Raw genomic sequence first — 20,975 nt, 5'->3', positions numbered from 1 at the left:
AGTAGTAAGATGCATTGGATAGGGATAGTATTCAGAGAGGCCTAGAGAAATTGGAGGATTAGACCAAAAGACCAAAAGAAATCTCATGAGGTTCAATAAGGACGAGTGCAAAGTTCTGTACTTAGGACAGAACAATCCCATGCACCAGTACAGGCTAAGCAGCAGTTCTGTAGAAAAGGACCTGGGGTTACAGTGGATAGTAAACTAAATAGGAGCCTACATTGTGCCCTTGTTGCGAAGAAGGCTAACAGCATACTGGGCTGTATTAGTAGGAGCATTGCCAGCAGATCAAGGGTAGTGATGATCCCCCTCTATTTGGCACTGGTGAGGCCACTCCTGGAGTAGTGTGTTCAGTTTTGCCGCCCCGCTACAGAAAGGATGTGGACAAATTGGAGAGATTCTAGCAGAGGGCAACAAAACTGGTGAGGGGGATAGGGCACATGACTTATGAGGATGTACCCGGCTTATTTAGTCCAGAGAAGAGAAGACTGAGGGGAGTTTAATGGCAGTCTTCAACTAGCTGAAAGATGGTTCCAAAGATTTCATAGATTTCATAGACATTAAGGCTGGAACGGTCTTTGGAAGATCATTAAGTCTAGCCCCCAGCCCGAAGGGCAGGAAGTCAGCTGGGGTTATAGGATCCCAGCAAGATAAGCGTCCAATTTTCTCTTGAAGGCGTTGAATGTAGGTGCTTGAACCACCTCTGATGGCAGGCTATTCCAAACCTTGAGGGCTCAGACAGTAAAGAAATTCTTCCTTATGTCCAGCTTGAAACGGTCTTGCAGTAGTTTATAACTGTTTGACCTTGTCATCCCTTGGGGTGCTCTGGTGAACAAACATTCCCCCAGATACAGGTGGTCACCCCTGATAAACTTACAGATGGCCATCTGATCACCCCTGGCCTGCGCTTTTCCAGGCTAAAGAGCCCCATAGCTCTCAGCCTGTCATCATAAGGTGTTTTCCTGACCTCTGATCATGCCCATGGCTCTTCTCTGGACTCTCTCAAGCTTCTCCACATCCTTTGAATTGTGGAGCCCAAAACTGGATGCAATACTCCAGCTGCGGCCTCACCAAGGCCGAGTACAAGGGGAGAGTGACGTCCTGGGATTTGCTTGAGAAGCATCTATGGATGCAAGCCAGCGTTTTGGTTGCTTTACTAGCCACAGCATCGCATTGAAGGCTCGTGTTCATCTTGTGGTCAGTCATGACCCCCAAGTCTCTTTCTTCCATAGTGCTAGCTAGAGTAGCACTGCCGAGCCTATAAGCATGCTGCAGGTTTTTCCTTCCAAGGTGGAGAGCCTTGCATTTTTCAGCGTTGAACACCATCAGGTTCTCGTCAGCCCATTTGCTGAGCCTATCCAGGTCAGCCTGGATCGCCCTCCTGTCTTCAGGTGTGGATGCTTTGCCCCGAAGTTTGGTGTCATCGGTGAACTCGGCCAGTCCGCTTCTGACTCCAGTGTCCACATCATTAATGAAGATGTTGAACAGTATGGGTCCAAGGACAGAGCCTTGAGGGACCCCACTGGTCACAGGGCACCATGATGATTGACTTCTGTCAGTTATCACCCTCTGGTTCCAACTACGGAGCCAGTTTCCCAGCCAGCGGATCGTGGTGGACCGAAGGCCACAATTGTCCAGTTTCACCAACAGGTGATCATGGGATACCAGATCAAAGGCTTTTTTGAAGTCAAGATGCATGACATCAATCTCTTCTCCCTTCTTGAGGTGATAGGTCACCTGGTCGTAAAAGGAAATGAGATTGGTCAAGCAAGACCTACCCGCAACAAACCCATGCTGGCTATCCCTCAAGATGTTGGTGTTGGCCAGTCCATTAAGGATGGCCTCTTTAATAAACTTTTCTAAGACCTTCCCCAGGGTAGAGGTCAGGCTGATGAGCCTATAGTTTGCTGGATCCACTTTCCTCCCTTTCTCGAAGATAGGTACCACTTTGGCCTTCTTCCAGTCTTTGGACACTACACTGGAGTGCCAGGAGTTCTCAAAGATCCATGCCAGGGGCTGGGCTATGATGCTTGCCAGCTCCTTGAGTACCCTGGGGTGTAGATTGTCAGGGCCAGCTGACTTGAAGGTATCCAGCCTCTCAAGGTGTTCCTTCATGAGGTCAGCATTGATGGAGGGCAGGGGATCTCCCTCATCTAGACCTCCCTGTCCCATAGTGGGCAGGGGTATCCCATGGGACTGATGAAAGACCGACGCAAAGTACCCATTTAATAGGTTGGCATTTTCCTGGGCATCAGTTGTCCCATCTGGTTTAGCAGGGGTCCAATGTTGCCCTTGCTTTTCTTCTGGCTCCCCACATATCTGAAAAAGGACTTTTTATTGTCCTTGATACTGGAAGCTAGTTGGAGTTCAGTTGCAGCCTTGGCTTTCCTGGTTCGCTCCCTGCAGGACCGGACCAGTGCAAAATATTCCTCCTTGGAGGTGAATCCCATCCTCCATCCTTTGTAGGTCTGTCTTTTTAGCCTCAGGAGGTCTGCTAGATCCCTGGAGAGCCAGCTGCTGTGCCCTCTTGCTGCCTTTCCTCTGAGATGGGAATAGAAATAGCTTGTGCATTGAGGATCACTCCCTTGAGGAGCAACCACTCTTCCTGAACTCCCCTCCCCCTGGGTTCGTGGTCCCTTAGAGCCTCACTGACAAGCCTCCTGAGCTTGTCAGTCGGCTTTCCTGAAGTCAAGGACTTCAGTGTTGCTGACTGACTTGCCAGCTTTTCGGCAGATGGTGAAGGTGATCAGCTCGTGGTCACTGTCGCCCAGCTTCCCATCGATCACTAGGTTGCTGATTAAGTCATCGCCAGTACCAGGCTGAGCAGCACTTTACCTCTCGTTGGCCCATAGACTTCTTGAGTCAGGTAGAGGTTATCCATGCATGATAGGAAGCTTTGTGACCGCTCGGATTTTGCTGAGTGATCCCCCCACGAGATGTCTGGGTAGTTGAAGTCTCTCTTGACAACCATGGTCCTGCAGCATGTGGCCTTAGCCAGTTCCCGGGTGAACTCCTGGTCAAGCTCTTGATTTTGGGTGGGAGGTCTGTAGTAGACTCCCACTGTTGTGTCCCCTGTGCCATGTTCCCCACGGATTTTAACCCAGAGGGTCTCCAGTTGTCCACCCTGGTCACCAATATCAGGTTGCAGGGACGTGTAGCTTTCCTTAACAGAGAGAACTACACCCCCGCCCCTTTTATCTACTCGATCTCTTCTGTACAAGGTATAGTTGTCTCTAAAGAGGACGGAGCTGGACTGTTCTCAGTGGTGGCAGGTGGCAGAACAAGGAACAATAGTCTCAAGCTGCAGCAAGGGAAGTTTAGGTTGGATATTAGGAAAAACTTTCTCACTAGGAGAGGGTAGTAGTAAAACACTGGAACAAGTTACCCAGAGAGGTTGTGGAGTCTCCATCTTTGGAGGTTTTTAAGACAGAGCCTTGGCTGGGATGATCTAGTTGGGGATGGTCCTGCTTTGAGCAGCAGGTTGGACTAGATGACCTCCTGAGGTCTGGACCTTCCAACTCTAATTATCTGTGATTCTATGATTGTGGTTACCTTTGGAGAGCATATTCTTCAATGATTATTCATATTTGACTAGCTAATCTTTTTAAAAAAAGATATGGCAGTAATTTCCGGGATTATTCCAAGTGTTGAGTATACGCTAATGTTTTGGTTATTTAGGAGTCTGGACACTTCACTGGTTAATAAGGACTGTTCACAGTATGAGCCTTCTACTTTTGGAATTCAGGGGATTAATTAGTTTGTCATATTATGCAAATTATAGTTAGATTTGGCAAAGAAAAGGTATCTTGTATTTTCAGTATTTTTGTTTGAAATAGAGGAGAGTTGCTGCAGGTTGCACAGATAATTGGTCCAGCTGCGCATACCTAAGAATACATATGCTTTTTTTTTTTTTTCTTTTTTGAGTGAGTCCAAATTATGGCTGCTTGCAGACGTGAAATAGAAAACGCAGTGCCTTGCTTCCAGTATTTACTGGAAGAAGCAGTGCATTGCTTCAACCTTTCTCTGTAGCATCTTGTGCCTGTCTCCTCTCGATGGTTCGCTCCTGCGCCGCCTTTGCCCAAGCAACTGACCTTGCTTGCCAGGGAACCTCGTGTAGACCCCAGAGAGTATCTCAGTTACCTTCAGGGTGTCCCCCAAACTCGCCTGCCATGACTTTGGATGGTCCTTTAGTGAAGGGGGTCCCCTTTGAGGATGCCTCCAGTCACACGTCCCAGTGGACGTCCACGGGGCTCCAACTTCCCCTACACCCCGACCATACGCCAGCCTTCGAGATGAGCCTCAGGATCTTTTGCGGCTATCCCCTGCTGAAGTCTTCCCTGGTCCCCATGCACTCCCTCGCAGATAAGCAACTTGGGCTCTGGCCAGATCCGGAGGGTCTGGTGACACTTGGCCTTTGGGCTTGTCCCCTTCGACACCCTGAGCCTTCTAGGACTGATGTCGTTAGTCCTTACTGTGTTCTCACGTGGTTTCTTTCCCCGTCTTTGAACGGGGTCCCTGCTACCCCAGCCTGGTACGGAGGGCCCTGCTAACCTGCTCTAGATAGGGAACTAAAATGGATCAGCCCGAAAAGGGAAAATGCAACCGATACCCTCACTACCATAAAACCCCTTGCCCCAAAACAACCCAACATGAAACAAAAAGAAAAATGAAACTAACAACACGACTACAAGAGAAACGAGACAAAGGGGGAACAAAAAGAAGAGCAACCATGGGGAGAGTCCTGTACTCCCCTAGCCCCTAATGTTCCTAACGCCCCTAGGCTAGCGCGTCCTCTGGGTCAGGGTCCATGCCTTCACCACAGCCGGGGTCTCTCTCCTCCCTCCAGGACCCACCTCTGCCCTGGAGCCACGGCACCTGTTGCCTTTGATAGGATTTCCCATGCCGGCTCCCACTAGCCGCTGTCGGCTTCTCCGCCGGCTCCTTTGATCCCTGCTGGTCTTCTCCGGCACAGGGATCCCTCCCAGCTCCTGCTGCTGCCGCCTCTGCTGGCCTCCCTGCCGGCTTCTTCGGTCCCCGCTGGTCTTCCCCGGCTCAGGGATCCCTTGCAGCTCCAACTGCCGCTGCCAGCTTCCCTGCCGGCTCCTTCAATCCCTGCCGGTCTTCCCTGGCTCAGGGATCCCTTGCAGTTCCTGCCGCCACCACTGCCTCTGCTGACTGCAGCGGCTGGACGCTCTCTGCCCAGCGGTTCCCCGCCTTTCCTCCGGCCCTCAGTGTCCCCCCTTCCTGAACTTTTGGAGCTGATTTTTATCTTCACTGGGTGGCATCTCTTCATGATGTCACCTGGCCCCAGCTGGAGATGGGCACGGCTGATAAGCTGCCTGGGCGGTTTTCCATGGCGTGCCTCCTCGCTCCACCGGTCCCCTGTAACAGGTATTTTTTTTCTTCTTTTACTTTGGTCTGGGGTCTGCCTCTGAACAAGGCTTCCCCCTTGTCTGATTCTGCGTCCCTGGGACACATCTGTAAAGATTGGGTGCTTCAGCAGGGCTTTTTGGTGCTTTTAGCTGAAGCTGATTCAATCAACTATTAGATAAAAGCACTAAAAAAGCCCCACTGAAGTGCCCAATTTTTACAGACGATGGGTGAGCTGAGTTAAAGTAATGCGTTGCCTCTTCTGGGCATGTGCGGGTCTTGGCACAGGAACATCTAGTTTAAAGTAAACTGCTGTTTGGTTTTTTTACGTCTGCAAGCACCCTATAATATTATCTTGTTCAGTGCAATACTTTACAAAGTAGCAAGACTGAAGAGACTAGAACTGTGTACCAGACAGATTTATCATAAAAAATATTTTGAATGGAGACTATGGCTACAAACAGATGTCACCTTTGTACCACCATAAAAATTTACGACTGCACAAAACCAGAGCAAACATCTCCTAGCTTTTTGTTGTACCACAAATGCCCAAATTTGAGTGCTCAGCATTTGTGCTGCCTTTCTGTGACTGGTATCTGTTCTCTGGTGGTGGGAGCACATGCCCCAGGCAGGTACTTTCATGGCTGTAGAGGCTGGCATCAAAATTACTGGGGCACATATCTGCAAGCACAAAGTTGGGGAACCTCCATGGGTTTGTCTAATGGGGGGTTCCCCCTTCTACACTTGCAGAGTCATGGCCTGGGAATCCCTGTGTAGGGGATTCTCGCAGCACATATCACTGCCGTGCCCCAACTTGGGGTGCAATGCAAATTGCCATTGTCCTGCAGGATTGGAAGCCCTCAGAGCAGCAGGAGTCTGACTTGCAGGACAACAACCCCAGTGACATCTTTAGACACCAGTGATGTGGGTCTGGTGTGACTGGACATGTCCCAGTACAGATGATCCTGCTCTAAACAGGGTGTCTATTTATATTATACTCTAAGAGGATAAATATGGTTGAAGGGAAGCTGTGTAAAAATTTCAAATTTTACTCTATTTTTTATGTTATTTTAGATGTTGCTGCTGAAGAAGAGTGTAGATATCCAGGCCATTGCACATTTGCATACTGCCAGGAGGAGATAGATGTATGGACTTTGGAGCGCAAAGGAGCCTTTAGCAGAGAAGCTCTCTTTGGAGGAAATGGAGAAATCACCTTTACTGTATCCCAACTTCTTCAAGAGCACCATGGACTATTTATGTTTCTTTGTGAGGTGCTTATTTAACAAGTTACTTTGGCTGCTTGTTTTTTAATGATCTGAAGTCATCTAAAATGTTTTTTTCATTTAATTGTTTTGGTAGATAGCAAAATGAACTGCTAATGGGATGATTTGGTTCATTGCTAGCTTGTAAATGTTGGTGTGCACGTTGGATAATAGTCTGAGCAGCCTGTGTCTTTGCTAGGATCTTTTGGGTGATTTCATATAGAAAAAGTATCTAATGTTTGTCTGTAATCACCTGTTTTTGTATTTCAGAAATGTTTTGATCACAAACCCAGAATAATAAGCAAAAGGAACAAGGATAATTCTTCTTCTTGTTCTCACCCTGCTATGCATGACTTTGAAGATAACAAGTATGTCTGAAATGTACTCAGTATAAATTTCAAATTAAAAGTAGCAGAGGTTTCAAAGGATTCTAATTTTAATCCTTTAACTACTGATGAGCTTTTATTATATTTGTTAACAGACAGGTTTTCCCCTCAGCCTCTTGTGGACCAAGATCAAGTGTATGATCTACAGCAGGTCTGTTCAGCTTCTAAGTGACCAAATGCCTCAGGGGCTGCACCAGGCTGAGACATGGGGCCCCCTTGGCTGTGCACTGTGAGGATGCTACCCCACTCCCACTGTACTTCATGGCCCCAGGTCCCCCAGCCACTGTACTGCCCCACTCCCTGAAGTGGGGGCAAGCAGCAAGAAGGTAGAGGAGGGTGGGGTAGCCCAAGTGGCTGCAACTTAATCCTTGGTGGACTGCCAGTTGTATACCCCTGATCTACAAACATAAATGTTACCCATTGCACAAAAGGTGCTATAAAAGGTATTGCATTTGTTATATGGATGGGAGTCTGAAGGAAAAAGTTCTAATGCCTGACATACAGTTGCTTTATAATGAATGAATTTGCTTCGTTTCCTTATCAAAACATGTTACTTGTCATCTCTTTAATGATGCTATTCTTTATCAAAACCCTACAAAGTAATGTTGATCAGGTCTGCTCATCCCATTAGTCAACAATTTTAAAATTCTTTCTAATCAACTTAAATAAAGCTGCTCTTAAGTAAGTGTCTGCATTGTGTTAAGCAATGAAATTGTGTGGGAAAGCGCACACAATTTATTTTTTTAACGTGAACTGCCACACTAAGAGCTCCTTATGTGATAGTTCTTAAAATAAATCTACACATACATTTTAAAACTGTTTAAAATATTGGAACACCATTACAAATCTAGACTATGGCCTGTAGCAGTTTAAACTTACCCTGCTTTTTGACATTTCCTATTTGAAATATAGGAAACACTGCAGAGATAATGGCAAGATAAATGTTAATGGGGAAACAATCTATTTTTAATGCAGTTTTACAAATAATTATTAAAAGTTCTTGCACATGGAGATACTTGCATAGAAATAAATATCTCTTGTTCCATCTGTCAGCAGTGAATATTGTGGGGTCCTGTGATGATCTACAGTGCACACAATAGGATTTAATAACAAAGTACTTGTTGACACTTTATTTTACCTCTAAGTGACTAATTTTAGGATGGTTTTGCAGCGAGATTGCTCTTAGGCTGAGTATCACTCTGCTTGGATCTAAGCCAGGGGCGGGCAGAATATGGCCCATGGGCCAGCTCCAGCCCACCAGGACATTCTATTCGGCCCATGGGGCACCTAAAAAATTTAGGAAATTGACAGGCAGCCAGGAGCAGATAATATTAAAGATGACAGGAGCCAGGGGTAGTAGGACGCAGCAGAAGCCAGTGGCAGGACCCTGTAGCCCAGCAGCAAGGCCAGACCCACCCTACCCCAGCCTCCTTCCATCCCCAAGCAGAAGCCTCTGCCTACCAGAAGCTTCTGGTCTGGGGCTGTTCCCCACCTCCCCCCCATCGGGGAGGGAAATTCAGATGAGAAGGAGCAGGGGAGGGAGGTAGGGGAGGACCACGGGCAGTTGCCTCAATCCTCGGGCCAGGCTGGGCCGGCTCCTGCTGAGTCCTGCAGTCGCAGCCATGCAGTCAGGAACCATGTGGTGATGGAGCGCCACAGTGGGCAGAAAAGCGGTGAAAGTGGTGGCAGGTGGGGGAGAAGTGGCAGCGAGCGAGCATGGGGTGTGCACAGTACCCAGGGCCAGGGCTGGTGGAGACCCAGAGTGGGGCAGCAGGTGCATGGGGCCCAAGCCAGCAGGGCTCTGTGGAGCCAGGCTGGCCTGTACTAGCAGGAAGAGGAGGGAGCTGGCCTGATTCCATAGAGCCCTGCCATCTCAGCCCCATATTGCTGTCACCTTGCTCTGAGCTCTGTCAGCACTGGCCCCACACTCCTGCCCAGCTATTACTGCACACCCACTCACTGCCCACTCTCTTGGCCTGTAGATACCATTTCCTCGCTTTCCTGCCCACTGGCTGCTCCAGCACCACGTGGCTTCTGGCTGCATCACTGGACTGTGGGAGCACAGGGCCCATGCCAGTACCTGGGGACAGGAGAGTGTATATGTGTGTGTGTGTGTGTGTGTGTGTGTGTGTGTGTGTGTGTGTGTGTGTGTGTGTGTGTGTGTGTGTGTGCGCGCGCGCGCATGCACTTGTGCAATGAGGGAGGGAGGAGAGAGAGACAGAGCAATGAAGGGAGGGTGTGTGTTCGTAGGATGAGTCCCACATGCACATGTACCCACGTCCCCCCTTGCACTGCCATACACGCAGACCCCCACTGCCCCTTGCATATCCCAGCCACCCTCCCTCCCACACCCCACATATCCACACACACACCCACATGCTTCCTCATCCCACTCCCCAACAAACCCTTCACAGACACACCCATACCCTCCCTCCCACACCCATAGCTCCACGCAAACCTATACCCCCCCATAATATACAAGAGGAAGACTTTATTTTAAGCTTTTGTGCGATCACCTCTATGTACACTACACAAAGACACACAAATCAAGACACAAATATTTTTTTAAATCAAATTAATGAATGTTGTAGATGTTTGGGTTTTTTGGGGCCTTTTTAAGAATATAATTCGATATTTTTCTTGTTCTGAGATGGCAAAACTCCTTGCTGAAAGGAGTACTTCCAGGGGCAAGGGGAGGGACTTCTGGTGCCAAAGGTCAGGGGCTAGGGATGTGACTTTGAGTTACAAGATTTCAACCAGGGGCAGAGCACCTGTCAAGGAGTGGGGCTATCCATGCAACCCTTGACAGCTTGTCAAAACTCGGTAAGCAGCCCTCCAGCCAAAATAATTGCCCCCTCCTGGTCTAAGCAACCAAAGATGCCAGGGTTGCAAAATCAGTATGTCGGTTTAGAGAAATGTTTTATTTAGATTTCTTCTGTTGAATAAAAACAAAACTACAATATAAAATCATTGCACTGAGTTAAGGTTTTCCAGTGATCTGGAAAAGAATATATAACTTGGTTGGTAAAGTCCCTACATATAGTAATTGGTGTAGCAAGGATCAACTTCAGAGATTTAAAATGAAAAAGAAAGTTAAGTGATTTATCTTGGTCAAAGGGTATATCTAAACGAAAAAATATTTTAACTGTAGTTTCATAGTAGCTAGGGTCAGGAGGGACCTGAACAGATCATCTAGCCTGACCCCCTGCCACAGGCAGGAATGAATGCTGGGTTCACAAGACAGGTGATCGTCCAACCTCCTCTTGAATTTGCCCAAGGTAGGGGTGAGGACCACTTCCCTGGGAAGTTGGTTCCAGATTTTGGCCACCCTAACTGTAAAATATTGCCTTCTGATCTCTAACCTAAACCTATTCTCCATCAGCTTATTACAATTGTTCCTTGTCACCCCAGGTGGTGCTGGGGAGAAAAGGGCTCTGCCTATTTGCTGTTGATCTCCCCTGATGAGCTTGTAGGCAGGCACCAGGTCCCCCCTCAGCCTCCTCTTGCTGAGGCTGAACAGGTTCAGGTTTTTCAGTCTCTCCTCGTAGGGCCTGTCCTGCTGCCCTCTTGCCAACCGGGTGGCCCTCCTCTGAACCCTCTCCAGGCTGGCCACATCCCTTTTGAAGTGCGGCGCCCAGTACTGGACGCAGTACTCCCAACTGCGGCCTGACCAAAGTCCCATGGTGGGGGAGTATTGCCTCTCTGGACCGGCTTGAGATGCACCTTTGGATGCATGACAAGGTATGGCTGGCCTTGCTGGCTGTGGTCTGGCATTGGCGACTCATGTTCATCTTGGAGTAAATAATGACTCCAAGATCCCTTTCTGCCTCTGTGCTTTCAAGAAGGGAACTCCCGAGCCTGTATGTATGCTGTGGATTCCTTCTCCCAAGGTACAGCACCCTGCATTTATCCATGTTGAACCCCATCCTATTCTCATCTGCCCACTTTTGTAGTCTGTCTAAATCTAGTTGCAGCCTCTCTCTCCCTCCAAGTGTGTCCACCTCGCCCCACATCTTAGTGTCATCAGCAAACTTGGACAGTGTGCTTTCCACCCCTTCGTCCAGGTTGCTGATGAAGATGTTAAACAGCGCGGGCCCGAGGACTGAGCCCTGGGGTACCCCACTGCTCACATCTTGCCAGGTTGAGTACAACCTGTCCACCCTACTCTCTGGGTGTGCCCCATCAGCCAGGATTTTACCCATCCAACTGTGTAGGCATCAGTGCCACAGTTGCTTAATTTATTGATGAGGATGGGGTGAGAGACAGTGTCAAAGGCCTTCTTAAAGTCTAGAAAGACTATGTCCACGGTGACACCATTATCCAAGGATTTAGTTACTTGGTCATAAAAGGCAATCGGGCTGGTCAGGCAGGACCTGCCTTTAATGAGCCCATGCTGATTGCCCCTGAGCATGATCTCCCCTGCAGGCCCCCCACAGATGTGCTCCTTGATGATTCTCTCCAAGATCTTCACGAGCACCAAGGTGAGGCTTACAAACCTATAGTTACTTGGGTCCTCCTTCCTCCCCTTCTTGAAAATTGGGACCACATTAGCCAGTTTCCAATCCCCCGGCACCTGGCCAGATGACCACGCATGCTCATACAGCTGGGCGAAGGGCTCCGTGATGACCCCTGCCAACTCCCTCAATACCCTTGGGTGGAGGGCATCTGGACCTGCAGATCTAAAAATGTCTAGCCCTTCCAGAAGATCCCTAACTATATCTGCACTGACTGAAGGCCTGACAGAGCTATCCCCGAGATTGTCCTTGTAGAGAGCTCTTTGGTCAACAAATGCAAAAAAAGATCTAGTGGCTTGTAGTTTGAGTCTACACTGACTCAAAATGGAAGTAGATTTTTTTTTAATAGTAATGGTGGTGGAACTTCTGGAAGAACGGACTGTTATGTTCGTGTTTGCACCTCACCTAGCACAATTACTACTATCTGGAGCTTGTAAGGGCTGCTAAAAATACAAACATTAGCTCTTGGAATACATTGCTTGAGATGCTGGATTCTCCACATTCTGAAAACTTTTGTTGAGTCCTGTAGGCTTGATGCAAGAGTTTCTAGGGGAGAATTCTAGAACCTGTGTAATGCAGCACCCCAGACTTTATAAACATAACTCTTTTTGCCTCTAAATTCTTTCTTTGGGAATATTTTGATTTAAGAGTGTATATAGAGTCACAGAAAATTAGGGCTAGAAGGAACCTCAGGCGATCATCTAGTCCAATCCTCTGCTCAAAACAGGACCATCCCCAACTAGATCATCCCAGCCAAGGCTTTGTCTACCTGGGTCTTAAAAACCTCCAAGGATGGACAGTCGACAACGTCTCTGGGTAACCTGTTCCAGTGTTTTACTACCATCCTAGTGAGAGTTCCTAATATCTAACCTAAACTTTCCTTGCTGCAAATTGAGACCACTGCTCTTTGTGCGCATCTTTGGTGGGAGGAGTTGAAGATTAAATATAAAAGGATTAGAATACTGACTAAAGGGCTAGTAAGCAGTATTTGAAGACTGTTTAAGATCTGAGTTATGAATGATAAAGCACCATGCTGTTTTGAGTGGTGTAATGTTGTGCCATTTGTTTGATGTGTCTCATGGTTTGATTACCTGTTGCTGGTTATGGAATTGAAAGTTTGTTTTAGACCTGCATTAAAGAGAGACTCTCTTTTGGGGAATGGGGAGATATTAGATCAATGGGGAAAAACAGGCAGCCATAAAGGATGCGCATGGTTTTCTTTGTAATTCCATGACACTTTTCAAGATAGCAAAATTATGAAGTACAAAGGGGATACTATTAATGTTTTTTTTTTATTTGAAAGCTTAAACTTAATTTATGGTGCATGGGGATGTCTTAACATTTTTGTGACACTTTAAACGAACTGACTGTGAAGACCTCATAGTCCCATAGGGAGTCTGTTTATAAATAATTTATAAACAGAATTTATAAAGGTTACTTAGCCTAGCAGTACACAAAATGCACTTTACAGAGCAGTGAGGAAGAAAGAGTGATTGTTTTGCAATCTTAATGCATGAACATTATCTGTCATCTTAAGAAAATCTTCAAACATGTACTGTCTTTTAAATAGGTGCCTTGTCCATATTTTGCGAGAAACTACAGTGAAGTATTCCAAAATTCGTCCTTTTCATGTTCAGTGTCAGCTTGACCTGTGCAGACATGAGGTGCGTTATGGATGCTTAAGAGAAGATGAGTGTTTCTATGCACACAGTCTAGTAGAGCTCAAGGTCTGGATAATGCAAAATGAGAAAGGTAAGTTTTTAACTTTAAGTACGCTTTCCCCAACCTCTAGTGAAAAACGACAAACAAAAAACGAATGCAATCTTCAGAAGTTTGTGCGTTATAGGTGTCACACAGAAGTTGACTAAGATGGCATACAGACATTCATTCCTGCCAGAAGAAATTTCTTCTGGTACAAAAATAGCCTAGGAGCTGGACTGTACAGACATTCCTCCAGCCTAGGGGTGGGTATGGCTCACAAGCAGGAGCTCACCAAGTGAATGGCCATGGGAGGTGAGCCATGTTAAAGCTGTGGGTGGGATCAGGCTTCTGTGCTGGTTACATTCCCGGATGGGAGGGAGGAGAGGGATGTGTGGTCTTCAACAGGTCACCTAAACTTCAGTGGCCTGCCAATCCAAATAACTGCCCTCCTTTGCTCCAGCCCTGTGTTCTCCTCCAGCCAGGGGGCACTAGAAGAGTTTCTGTTGAGCCACTGCCCACCCTTAGGGGAACCTATTGGTTGACAGCGTGCTCCTTCCCTTGCCTGGAAACTGGGCAAGCTTCAGGTCACAGTTGGCAGCTGCTGAAAAGCAACAGCTACCACAGACAGCCAGGGAAGATTCCTGCCCTGGCAGAAGGTCCTCATCCCTGCAACTGATTGGCAGGAGGGAAAGCATTCTCTTGTGGTGAGAGGCCCTCCCAGTTCTCGCCTGCAGAAGAATAGCTGTGTTCCTTGCATTTCTCTGGGCTGACCTGGAGGATTGCAGGGAGAGTGGGAGGGGAGTACTCAGTTGTTGTGGAAAGGGTCCTGGAGCCTTGTGGGAGGGACTTCCTCTCCCTCCCTTCCCCTCACACATAATATAACATTTTTGGAATGGGCTGCTTCTCTTGGTTTTCTGGCACAATTTTGATCAGGGGCAGGCAATTATTTTGGGTGGAGGGTCACTTTCTGAGTTTTGGCAAGCTGTTGAGGGCTGCATCGGTAGCCTCGCCCCTTGACAAGTGCCCTGCCCTCTGGTTGCCATCTTGGGACTAGAAGTCCCGCCCCTAACCCTCTTACCTTTACCCCCGAAAGTGCCACCCCTTACCCCTGGAAGTACTCCTTTGGGGAAGAGAGTTGCCATCTTAGAATGGGGGGGTGGGAAACAAATTATATATTAATTACAGATGTTTGATTTTTAGTATATTTTAATTTAATTCAAAAATATGTTTTTGTCTTGATTTGTGTGTTTGTGCTGTGTATATATAGAAATGATTGCATAATAGCTCAAAACGCAGTCTTACTCTTGTATAGTGTATGGGATGTGTTGGGGGTGTGGGGTTTGTGGGGAGCTGTGGGTGGGTGGGTATGGGGAGTTTGTGGGGATGTGTGTGGGTACAGTATCTGTGGGGTGTGTGACTGTGGGGTTTGCAGGAAGGGTTTGAGGGTATGTGGGGTGTGCATGGGAGCCCTCCCCACCGCATATGCCCCCCAGAACCGGTCAACAGCCCATAGCCAAAGCGCTCAAGGGGTAGGGACTGCCTTTTCCCCTGCTCCACAACAGCCCATAGCGCAAGCGCTCTGCAGTGCCTCCTCGCCACCACCAACAGCGCACAGCCCCAGCGTGCCCTGTGCCTGCTCTGCACTGCCTGGCCACATGCAGTGGTAGTGGCAGGGTCCAGCACGTGTCCCGCGCCAGCTCCGAGTCACCCGTTAGGGCTGAGCGGCAGCAGCTGGGCAGAAACTAGTGCTCGGCACAGGGGAAAGTGGTCCCTCCCCCTCACCAGGCAGTTTTTGCTGTGACTGCCTGGAGCCCGTGCTGTGCTAGGCTGCGTTGCAACTCCTTCACCACCACCTGTGAGCTGCCCTGCAGCTGCTCCGCACTGTCACCACTGCTGTGTTGGGCAGTCCAGAGGCAGTGGCAAAGGTTGAGGCTCTTAACAAGTTAAGAGGCTGTGACGTGGATGACTGCACAGTCCGGTGGGTGGCGAGTTGGCTAGAGGGTCGCACCCAAAGAGTTGTGGTAGATGGGTCGGTCTCAACCTGGAAGGGTGTGGGCAGTGGGGTCCCGCAGGGCTCAGTCCTTGGACCGATACTCTTTAATGTCTTCATCAGCGACTTGGACGAGGGAGTCAAATGTACTCTGTCCAAGTTTGCAGATGACACAAAGCTATGGGGAGAAGTGGACACGCCGGAGGGCAGGGAACAGCTGCAGGCAGACCTGGATAGGTTGGACAAGTGGGCAGAAAACAACAGGATGCAGTTCAACAAGGAGAAATGCAAAGTGCTGCACGTAGGGAGGAAAAATGTCCAGCACACCTACAGCCTAGGGAATGACCTGCTGGGTGGCACGGAAGTGGAAAGGGATCTTGGAGTCCTAGTGGACTCCAAGATGAACATGAGTCGGCAGTGTGATGAAGCCATCAGAAAAGCCAATGGCACTTTATCATGCATCAGCAGATGCATGACGAATAGGTCCAAGGAGGTGATACTTCCCCTCTATAGGGCGCTGGTCAGACCGCAGTTGGAGTACTGCGTGCAGTTCTGGGCGCCACACTTCAAGAAAGATGCGGATAACCTGGAGAGGGTCCAGAGAAGGGCAACTCATATGGTCAAGGGCCTGCAGACCAAGCCCTACGAGGAGAGACTAGAGAAACTGGACCTTTTCAGCCTCCGCAAGAGAAGGTTGAGAGGCGACCTTGTGGCTGCCTATAAGTTCATCACGGGGGCACAGAAGGGAATTGGTGAGTATTTATTCACCAAGGCGCCCCCGGGGGTTACAAGAAATAATGGCCACAAGCTAGCAGAGAGCAGATTTAGATTGGACATTAGGAAGAACTTCTTCACAGTTCGAGTGGCCAAGGTCTGGAACGGGCTCCCAAGGGAGGTGGTGCTCTCCCCTACCCTGGGGGTCTTCAAGAGGAGGTTAGATGAGTATCTATCTGGGGTCATCTAGACCCAGCACTCTTTCCTGCTTATGCAGGGGGTCGGACTCGATGATCTATTGAGGTCCCTTCCGACCCTAACATCTATGAATCTATGTTGTTTGATTTTTAATATATAATTTGGGTTTTTTTGGTTTTTGTTTTTTTTCTCCATTCTGTGATGGCAAACTCTCTTCCCCAAAGGAGTTCTTCTAGGGGAAGGGGAGGGAATTCTGGTGGCAAAGGTCAGAGGTTAGGGGTGAGACTTCTGGTCCCAAGATGGTGACCAGCGGGCGGGGCACCTGTCAATGGGTGGGGCTACCCATGCAGCTCTTGACAGCTTTCCAAAACTCGGTAAGCGGCCCTCCACCCAAAATAATTGCCCGCCTCTGGTGTAGTCTATAAAGAGGTAACATGGTGTCCTCCATATTTTTGTCAATGTGGCTATGCTGAATACGCCTCTTCACAAGGAAGTGGGCTTTTCATTGCTTTTGCACTTTTCAGATATTTGGCAGGTACGTCGACTAGCTATAGGATTCAGGACAGTCATGTGTGAAGAGGGACTCAACTCCCTGTTTCTCTTCAACTCTAGCCTCTTCAGTCTTTCTACTCAGTTTGGCCTTCAGAGTCCTTCATGTAGAAGGAAGGGAAGCTATTCTCATTTCCTCTCCTGCCCTCCAAAGATTTTCCAGATTCAAGGATAACAGTTATTTTCTCTAAGCCCTGTAAGCTTCATTTTTAAACTATGAAGCTACTTCATTAAGTGGAATCACCATGACAAAAGGTTGTGTGGAGAAATGTGGACACCCAAACGTGTGTCCAGGGAATCAAAGATCAGCCTTTTCAGGAGGCTGTGATGTTTGGAGGGCTCTAAAGAAGGAAGTGAGAAGGCCTGATGTAGAAACACTTTCAGAACCGTTCAGGCACAGGCTAGTTTGCCTTTATAGAGACTCTGTAACCATCATAGACTTCAGTGTCCCTGACATTCAGCATCTCTGTGGTATTAGGGAAGTGAAAACCTTGGGAAAGGTTTAAGCATATGGAAAGATAAACCAAAAACATCCGTACCCAGAGTACACTGAAAAAGGATAAGACCTGTAGAGGGAAATGGTTGCAAGAATGACTTTTCTGCAAGCAGTGATGAGCTTTTTCTATCTGCTTGTGCTGTCTCAAGTTCAGGTATGTCATATGTATATTATGACATATATAATGACTCGATTCGGTGGAGATTCGGCCCAATTCAGCCGCCGAATCTCCAAATCTGAAGTGAATCAGGAGAGCCTTTAATTTCTCTGAATCAAATCAGAAACCTTCGAATTGATTCGGAAAGATTTGATGATTCAGACATAGACACAGCTTTAAATGTTTTTTCTACATACCTCAAGGTACCAGGCAGCTCATGAACGCTGTGATGGTGGGGCGGATGGAGCATCCCACAGGAGCATGCAGTGGGGGTGGTCTCCAGTGTGCTCAGTGGTGGACCCAGAAGTAGACCAGAAGCACTTCCAGGTCCACTGTGGTGTGCATGGGGGACTCATTCCCCAGCTCAGCAACTGGTGCCTCCTAGGTCTGTGGCGCACCCAGGATTCCCCTGTGGCCAACTGCTGAGCCAGCGGGATGCGCCCTCCCCCGTGCTCTTGTGGGACACTCCATCCGCCCCACCATTGCAGCATTCATGAGCCTTGCCTGGTACCTTGAAGTATGAAGAAAAAAACATTTAAAGCTGTGTCTGTGGCCAAATCGCTGATTCATCAGCATCGAATCTTCAGATTCGGATTCAGCCGAATCGAATCGGGACAGTGATGGGAATCAACAAATCAGAACACTGTCTCCTGATTTGGGCCAAATCCAAATAGAATATGGCCCATTTCGCACACCCCTAATTATGTATATATGTATATAACATTTTGGGATGTTTTAGTAAATTGTGAACATAAATTGGAGTCCAATTTGGGGAGGCGGGGTGGGGAGAACAACATAAGCTTGTTACTAAGAGCATTGTAGCAAGATTTGCTATGCAGGCTCTCTGGCAGGTTCCAGCTGTGTAAAGAACTTAACCTAAGCTTCAGTTTGTATTTATGAATGCATATTGCTTTGTTGTTGTATTGAAGATATCCTTAAATTTATAAAGTCCCATTTTTATGAATGGAACAGTACTTAACAGTATTGTTTTCATTTGGTAATTACAATTCTGTTTTTGTTTTGTGAGAATTCACTTGACTTTTTGCCTAAATAAAGCTTCAAAATATTCCTAAATGTCCAGGACTTTTTTCTTTTCCTTTGCAGGTATTTCACATGATACTGTTGTTCAAGAATCAAAGAAGTATTGGCAGAATATGGAAGCTAATGCACATGGATCACAGGTATTTTCACTCTGTTCTTGCTTGTGAAACTGGTGAATTGCCTTAGAAATAATGGGTTTAAACAAGAGAAATTTTAAACTATCTATAAGAGGATCTATCCAACTAATGATGGCTGTAAAGCACTGGAACAGATTTGAAGGGTTTGAGTTTATCCATCAGACTAATTTTTTAGTGCAGGTTAGACAAAAATTGCTCTCTAATGCTTTATAATTGATCCTAGTTTTAGTAGGGGACCAGAGTAGATGACTACTTGAGGTCATTTCAGTTTTTATTATATAAATGAGGAGCTAACACATCTGGTGACATTTATTACTAGTATGTGAAGACTTTTATAACGTGATTTACTTGTTTCAGTGAGAGAGAAATTTGAGGCTTATCAAGACATTTTTACCTCTCCTCCCCTCCACCCCTTAAATTTCTTTATTTTTTAACATTATGCTCTCTGGGCTATTCAGAGTCTGATACTTTTTCTTCCCAAATTGCCAGCTATACTCATGCAGATGCCTTTTCTTTTTGCTTTGCTCATTTTGACATAAATGGGAAACTTTAATTTGTTGTCTTGCTTCAGGGGAGCAGTTGGCTTCAGACTTTTGTCTAATATTTATGACTGTTGTGGTTTTTTGTTGAGTTTATATAATGTGCACATTGCATGGGGTGCCCTGCTGGACTAACCCTGAATCCTTGCTCTGGGACTGATCTGGATTGGGCCCCAGACTATCCATGCATGCCAGGGCTAGCCTGTAGGGCCAGTCCAAAGGGGCGTCCCATGCATCATTCACACTGTGCTGGTCCTCAGAGTGGGGCCAGCATATGCTGCATGTGCCATGTTGGGCTGGACCAGCCATGCACACTGCTTGTGGCAAGGGGCCAGCACAGGACACTTGCTGCAAGTAGTGCCCTGCCAGATTGTCCCTGTGTGAGGCTCTGGTGTGTGGTCCTGATCTGGACCAGGCACAAAGTCAACACATAGGAACAGTCTGGTGTTGGCACTGCATGCAGTGTGCACCCCAGACCGATCCCTGTCCCACATGCAGTGCCCATGGTACCAGGTCCAGTTTGCACACTACACTAGCCCCACATGGTACGTGTGGCATGCAGTGACGGTTTAAGACCTAAGGGCTGCATCATGGTGCTCCAGTGGGCTGAATCTAGCCTACAGGTCTTATGTTGGACATTCCTGATCTAAACTAAATTGGACAAATGAAATAGTCTCCACACTAAGAAATTTTTATTGTGGTGATTTCAGGTAAAACTGCTATGAAGGATAATCTGGGTAGAATGTAGCATACTACGCTCCATTTCCTTTGAGGGGAATACTTAATAATTATTATGATTTTTTTGATTTTTTTTTTTTTGCAAATGCAACATACCTTATTTTTTTTTTAAGGTTCTGGGGAACCAAGTGAAACACGGATCTCTTAATTTGAAGATGAAGTTTGTGTGTGCCCAGTGCTGGAGAAATGGTCAAGTTAGTGAGCCAGACAAAAACAGAAAATATTGTAGTGCAAAAGCAAGACACCCGTAAGTAAGGTGGATTATTTCTGATGCGCAGTATCTTTTTCAGGGAGTTTTTTTAAGGTTTTATGGGCAATATTGTGTTAATCTTGCATTTTAAGGAAATTTTGCTAAAAGGAATGAAAAAAAGTCAGTATGGTTAAAGTGGAATGTGGTAGAAGATATGCTAAATATCTTTAGATGTAGGGTGATCATATTTCCTTTGTCACAAAATAGAGCACTACACTTTCCCCCACTGGCATGCTCAGCCATCTCCAGGCTCCGATAAAAGTGGGAGCTCTGGTCTCGGGTAGGTGGGGGATCTCAGGAGAAAAACCATCCTGATTTTGTCAGAATAGTACCATTTTGAATACCTGTCCTGGGCATCTTGCTGAAGAAGGGACAAAAGCATTGATTGGAATGTATTTGTGGGATGTCTGGGATGTACATTTTAAAATTGGCACTACCAAAGTGAAAATGGGACATTTGGCCAGCCTACGTGTATATGTTGTTCAGGAATAAGAAATGCACACAAGACACTTCAGTTGGCAGCTCAAATGCATATTATTTTTCCTTTTTCTGACCACCATAACAGATGTTCTTGTGCAATTTATTTAAATTTTGAAATATATCAAGGGGTGTTTTGGGTAATAACTTTTGGGTGCTTTATTTTCTCTTTATAGCTCTACATGCTGTACCATTTGTCAGTTGCATTTTGTTTTTGAATACAGTATCTCTATTTAATTTAGGTGGACCAAAGATCGTCGGGTGGTGCTGGTGATGTCTAATGAACGTAAAAAGTGGATGACCATTCGTCCTCTTCCCACAAAGAAACAAGTGCCTTTGCAGTTTGATGTATGTTTCTTAAAATTGACTTTTTCCATTGAAATCCTGAGGTAACTGGAAAATACTGTATTCTTTCGAATATAAGATGCCCTTGAATTTAAGATGCACTCAAATTTT

General features: G+C 46.9%; 1 protein-coding gene across 5 annotated transcripts in view; it reads left to right on the top strand.

The window, feature by feature from the left end:
• ZC3H7A (zinc finger CCCH-type containing 7A) overlaps positions 1-20,975 on the top strand; it is a 57,641-nt gene that overhangs the window by 31,725 nt on the left and 4,941 nt on the right. For 4 of the 5 annotated variants that reach the window (XM_059716547.1, XM_059716549.1, XM_059716546.1 and 1 more), the window contains exons 14-19: positions 6,445-6,641; positions 6,903-7,000; positions 13,103-13,284; positions 18,442-18,518; positions 19,906-20,039; positions 20,762-20,867. In XM_059716547.1, the coding sequence (XP_059572530.1) occupies positions 6,445-6,641; positions 6,903-7,000; positions 13,103-13,284; positions 18,442-18,518; positions 19,906-20,039; positions 20,762-20,867 (794 nt within the window). Of the gene's footprint in view, positions 1-6,444; positions 6,642-6,902; positions 7,001-13,102; positions 13,285-18,441; positions 18,519-19,905; positions 20,040-20,761; positions 20,909-20,975 lie in introns of all 5 variants that reach the window. The other variant, XM_059716550.1, reaches the window with a different exon arrangement.

The sequence above is a fragment of the Alligator mississippiensis genome, chromosome 13, assembly GCF_030867095.1.
Source record: "Alligator mississippiensis isolate rAllMis1 chromosome 13, rAllMis1, whole genome shotgun sequence".
NCBI classification, from domain to species: domain Eukaryota; kingdom Metazoa; phylum Chordata; order Crocodylia; family Alligatoridae; genus Alligator; species Alligator mississippiensis.
The sequence above is the reverse complement of the archived record's forward strand: the minus strand, read 5'-3'. Positions and strand labels throughout refer to the sequence as shown.